General features: G+C 33.5%; 1 protein-coding gene across 1 annotated transcript; it reads left to right on the plus strand.

The window, feature by feature from the left end:
• The first annotated feature begins 3,020 nt into the window (after positions 1-3,020).
• On the plus strand, positions 3,021-5,758 carry LOC107486427 (uncharacterized). Its single transcript, XM_016106963.3, has 4 exons — positions 3,021-3,908; positions 4,221-4,461; positions 4,992-5,109; positions 5,225-5,758. Exons 1-4 carry the CDS (start codon positions 3,238-3,240, stop codon positions 5,314-5,316), a joined length of 1,122 nt encoding a protein of 373 aa, XP_015962449.1. The 5' UTR covers positions 3,021-3,237; the 3' UTR covers positions 5,317-5,758.
• The last annotated feature ends 733 nt before the right edge of the window (positions 5,759-6,491 follow it).

Here is a 6,491-nt window from a genome sequence, read left to right on the forward strand (position 1 = left end):
TAATTATAATATTAAAAATAGTGTGAAAATCTAATTAAACAAAATAAATAATAAAAATCTAATTATAAATTTGATAAATCTATAACGAGCAACATAATAATTAAACCTTATATTTATTAAGGCAATGCTAATGTGTTTTAGGAAGCAAAATAATTCTTGGATAGTAACTTGCAATTAGAGATACTAAATAAATAGCATATCATAGGCTTTATTTTTTTTTTAAATAATATATAGTTCATTTAATTGTTTCTTTAAAAAAATATGGTTAACTTAATCAACAAGTTATCATTTTAAATCTTAACAATTTAGATAAAATATAACAAAATAGAGAGTTAAAATTTTGTCTAATTAGTAAAGAATATAATATTCGATCTTATAAGAAGTATTTAAAAAATGAACCATATTAAAATCTTAAAGAAATTGACGAACATAAAGTGTTTAAAGTTTAAACATTAAAATCGAGGGCTACATCCAAATATAAGAATACTAGATTTTGCAGCTAGATATTTACATTAATATAAAGAAAAATATAAGTAGATAATGAAAATATTAAATAATGTGATTAATAGATATATTAAATGTTCAATTTATTAGGTATGTATATGGTTATTTTAATATTAAGATTTAGGTGAATAATTTAAAATATAATGTATTTTACTTGAATTAGGCCAATTTTAAAGTCTGTTGTTCATGTTGTTCAAAAAAATAATTGATTATATCAATATAATCCTAATATAAAATATAATATTTAAGACGTTCAAGAAGTTAAATTACTAAAAGTTTTCTTAGCAATTTATCCTACAAAGAAATATGTCTATCCGTTGTTATTGTTTTTTTTTTCTTTAATTACCAATGTATTCATTTAATTATGTTTTTTTTGTCAATAATTATGTTTAACTTTTAAAATACACATTTGGGCCTAATCCAAAAAGATTAGACTGTGAGCTAAGTTGTGGCCCAATCAAATTTTTGTAAACTTTTTTAAGGATATTTTTTGCAAACTTATCAATACGCACATATGATTGTATCAAAACTAATTTATTTATATTTGTATATACAAGATGAAATTTCATGTAAAGAAAAATGATGAATTTTATCCATAACTCATGGAGATATTTAAGAACACCATTTATGAGGTGGTCAAATGAGATTTATATGTAAATAGTTTTTTTTGTAGATATGATACATGACAAAGTACAATGACATCGTTTGATTCATGTAGCTAATTCTACTTAGTGAAACAAGATTTTGTTGTTGTTGTTATTGTTGTTGTAATATTAAAAAATTATTAGATAATTTAATAAGTTTAACTAAATTATCATCTAATCATTCTTAATTATCAACTTCACATAAAAAATTTTTCATCACGTCACAATTAACGCCTTGATAATAATAATAAAATATAATAATGGATATAATTCAGATCTTGAGTTTTAGTAAAAAATATTATTTGCCTAATTATTCGACTCAGAGACGGCACAGACTCGCATGGTGGATGCGAGAACAGGAGTGGGTTATGCACACCGAGGATGAGGGATTAGGGGTTTCACGCATTGTAGAGTACAGGAAAATGGTCGATGACAGTGAAAGGAGGTTGGGTCGGCAGCCACGCGACTCCACGGTGATACAGCGGCGCACGATGTGTTTGAACACAGGGATTCGCACGCTTCCACACTCCTTTTGCAGGTTCCTCTTCTTTCTGATTTTGGGTAATCTGAACTGATTTAAAATAAATCACTATATTGAGTTAGAGTTAGCGATAAGACTTCATGAAATCAATGCTAATCTAAGTTGATTCTGCGTCACAATAAAAAAACGGATGTCAATCGTAACTATCTTAAAAAATTATAGCAGATAAAAAAATGACAGACAATTTATTGCCGCTATCCTCCACTTTTTTATAGTGTTCCCCTTTGATCAAATTGATTTATTTCGGTTCTATAGATACCTTTTTGTAAAAAAATTGATCACAAAGTTAAATTACACCTATTTTCAACCATCTTGTGCCCCATAAAAAACTAATGACTATCTTAATTCTACTACTATTTCAAACACACAATTTATTAATAGCTCCTTTTCTCGTTGAGGTTGAAGGAAACAGAGTGGGGTTATGATGAAGCATGAGAAAAATGAGTTGTCGAAATGCAATATAATAAAAAAAACATATGGGGTATGGTTGATGGTGTTGCAGCCTCCAATCATCGTTGGTCCACCAATGAAGCATTAAGCATATGCCACCCCAACAACCACGTTTCCTGGCCAATATTATAACCCAACTATTTTCAAAATATTACTACTTATTTCATATTAATATTATTCTGTATTTTTCAGCCTCATCTTTCATACCACGGTTTTGTTAACTGAACTTAATAATTTATATATATATATAATAGTTTAATTTTTTTCACGTTTATTATAATAATAAAATGTATTTAGAAAGGTATCATAATTTAAAACTAATTCTTTGAATATCAGCATAATTAAGAGTTTCAACTCAGTAATTCGTATCACCATTTTTAGAATTTTAAATTATTTTTCACCAATTATTTTCTTTCATAGGCAATTCATTATTTTTCCTTTTAGATTTTTCCTTTTTGATTAGTATCATCGTCAACATCTAATTAATAATTTTAGTAAGAGAAAAAGACAATTAAATATAAACTATTAAACCATTCTTTCACTTTAATTTATGGCAATAATAAAAAAAATTTCATAACTCATAAATTTAACCCAATAAAATACATAAATTCAGTTACCATTTTAATCTTTATTATTTTATCTTTATTTTTATCTTCGTATACAATACTTTATATATATATATATATATTTAATTTTACATTTATAATTCAATCAATCAACTATATTAGACAAAAACTTTTCATTAGGGATTTGTTAGATTTTTTGTAACAATAATAATAATTTATCTTATGTTATATTAATAATGGTAACGGTAATTAAGAAAAAAATATAAATAGAATATTCGGAGTGAGGAGGAACAGTCAGAAAGGACAGAATAACGTTAACGTTCAGATTTATCCACGTGTCTCATTCTCCCGCTCCGTCCATCTATCCGTTAACCTAACTCTCTCTCTTCCTCTCTCTCTCTCTCTCTCTCTTCTGCAACTCTTCCCACCTTTGAAACCACACAAACCAAGAAAACCGAAAAAAAATTCGAAAAAGAAAAAAAAAAGACAAAAAGAAAAACCGTTATTCCACACACATTGAATCTCTGCAACAATGGGGAAGCTTCTCTGCGATTCCACCACCGTCGCCGCCGAACCGTTCCAAGGTTCGCCATCGCCGGCTCTTCCTTGGCGGGATCCGAAATCTGCGGCTCCGATGGACGCCATCGGAGCTGTAGATCTCGTCGCTCCGACCAACGTTGCCACCGCTGGAGGCGTCGGCGGCGGTTGGGAGGACGTTATAGGTCTGGAGGACCAGCAGCGGCGCCACTTGCAGAGGCTGCACGCTAAAGGCGTACTGTGGAAGCCACCGCCGGAGGATGAGGAAGACGATGACGATTCTTCTTCGTCTTCCTCCTCCTCGCCGTCGTCATCTTCTCTCAGATCCGTCGTCTTCCGCCTCTCTCACGGCGGCGAGGTCTCCTCCGACGGTAACTGCCTCTTCACGGCGTCGCGGAAAGCGATGTTAGGAGGCGACGACGACGGAGGATTCGACGTGCGGGAGCTGCGGCGGAGGACGGTAGCAAGGTTTCTGGAGGATCTTGGATCTGCGGGATTTGAGGAGAGAGAAGCGATAGACGACGCGATCCGGCACATGTACTCGCCGGATCTGAGGAACGGTTGGGGGATTCACGTCGTTCAAGAGGTGAAGTTGTTGGCCAAGAAAGAGGACAGGTTCGCCCTCGATTCGGCCATCGAAGAGCTCGTTCACCTCGGCATGCAAAGGTATCGCTTCTTTCTTTCTTAACGATTCGCTCGTTCTTGGAAATTGATTTCGAGTAGCTGAAGAAAAATCTGTAGAAAAACACATTGAATAAATAAGAAAAAAAAGCCTACTCTGGATTTTGCATAGGTGAAACTATTCTGCACAATCTCTATTGTTACATTTTATTTTTTGAGTTTGAAAATAAAAAATGAAATCGTTTCCGAATATTTTGTTTTGAAGATTGTTGAATTATAAATTTCAATTGTGGTGGTGTTTTTTTTTTTCGTTGTGTGATTTTTATTTTGTGGTGTTTTTTGGTTTTATGATTGAAGAGAAATGGCGGCAGAGTCTATTTACAAAGAGAGGTGTATTCCGGTGAATGATGGTCCAAGTTGGGCCAAATACATGTTGATCTCTGGTTCTGCTGATGATGAATATGATATCATCACTTTGCAATATACTGAGGAAGGTTTGTTATCTGTAGATGAGAACAGAGAAGGTCATGCTGCAGCTTTCGGTGATGATATTGCTATTGAGTGCCTTGCCACTGAGTTCAAGCGTGAGATTTATGTGGTAAGAAAAATATGGGGAGCTTTTGGATTGATATTCCACAAAGATGTTGCCATGTTTTAGAGGTTCTTGTGTGAATATGTGTGTTGTTTCTAACTATTTTGTTGATGCAAGTTGTTGCATTATTTTTTATAGTATTATAATTTGATGAATCACTGCATAGTTGAATTTAATAGTATGTAACTGGAGTCTTGGCCTGCTACTGTGGATATTATTGTGTTAGACCTGTGTAAAATGTAACACATCCAATTATTTGTTGCTTGTTGAATTTTGTACTTCTCCTCTTTACAGGTTTGATTGTGACCTGATATCATTGCTTAACGACCCCTATAATGGTGTATTTGTGGAGATCCTAATTTCTTATTTTCCCACGTTTGTCATCGTGTATTTGTTGCATGCTCCTGATATTGTAGCAAATGATATAGACATGTACCGAAGGATCAATTATATGAACAGGAATATAACTTTATGTACATGCTTGTGAGTGGTTATCCATCAACAAACTCTCCATCTGAATTTGTTATCATCTTCAGGTGCAAGCACATGGTTCTGATGCCATGGTTGATGAAGAAAATTGTGTTTTCTTCCTTCCCCACCGTCCAAGGAGCCAAGTTACAGAGCTTCCCTTCTTCCTTTTCATGAAAGGAACAGGTAATGCAGAACAAGATTGTACATAACTATTTTTGCTCATGCTTTCCCTTTCATGTTTTTCTTCCCATGGTGTTTGTTTCCTAATGAAATTTCTAAGTAATTCCCCTTATTGCAGGTTGGTGTGGCGCTGGAGCTGACCATTATGAGCCCCTTATTGCACATCCATCTGCCTTTGTTTCGCAAGAAAAGGTTGCTGTTGTACTGTGAGGCTTCAGGGCCTGCAATTTTGTGGAGTAGACAAATGAGTTTAGAAGTAGAATTCCTTCGCCCTATTTATTATGGCGCCTCTTGAAAAATGTTTGGCCTGCCATCTCTCTGGTTCTCCTGATAGTACTATTCCTGGCCTCAAGGAGGATCTCATTTTGCCTAGGCATTCATCATTTTGTTGCTGACATTTAGAATCAATCATCTTTGACTCTTGTGACATTTGTTGACTTAGCAGGTTTTGCCCTGCAGAGTTTGAGCTACTACCCCTAGAGTAATTTTCCCTAGTTTTTCACCGGCTTCTGTTTTTTTTGTTGTTCATGTTGTTGAGTTCAGTGGATTAGAGGTGTACCTTCTAGGTAGTGTGTTGTTCAAAACGGAAGAATTGTATCTGAGTTTTTTTTATATTTTCACCAATTTAACGAAGTGGCTTCTTTTCTGGCCATCATAGTCATTTTTTACTTTTTAGTTCAAAGTTTCAATCCAGCAGAGAATGTCACATCCGAGTGGATTTCTTGAATTGAATGAAATCAACAGTGCCAGCAATTGATGGTGATGTTTGTGTCACAAACCAAGGGAAGTGCATTTTGACAACATAGTCATTTCTTATTACTTCAGGAATAAAGGAGTTGTGCCATTAAAGCACTGATTAAGGAGTGGAAAGAATGGTTCTTAGAGTAATTCATTGAATAATACTCTGAAAGCCTTGGTCCTTATTGTCCAGAATAATTTCTTTCTTGATCTTTGGAAGCACTGATTGGTTAGACCCATTAAATTTAGTTCTCAGGAAAGAAAAGAACAAAACATTGTGGTACAACTCAATACCATAAAAGCCTTCATTCTTTTTTCTCCCGAATAGTGCACTATTGTCAATTGTATTTGTACTTGTACATATAAACCTGCGAAAAGGACTACACAAATAAATAGTAATGCTGGCGTAACTGAATGAAAACAAAAGTTGATGGCTTCATAGCTAGTTGATGCAATTTAAGTTTTTGATAAAAACAACAAATAATAGGTGATAAGTTTAAATTAAACCAACCCATTCTAAATAAGACAAGATAGTCAACTATAGTAGCTAATATGACAATATATAATTAGATAATAGTCTAAACAAAATTATGCCATGCAATTAACTCTTAAACTAGTGTAAATATAATACTAGTAGATGATAATAA

Source organism: Arachis duranensis, chromosome 4 (genome assembly GCF_000817695.3).
Source record: "Arachis duranensis cultivar V14167 chromosome 4, aradu.V14167.gnm2.J7QH, whole genome shotgun sequence".
Lineage (NCBI taxonomy): Eukaryota > Viridiplantae > Streptophyta > Magnoliopsida > Fabales > Fabaceae > Arachis > Arachis duranensis.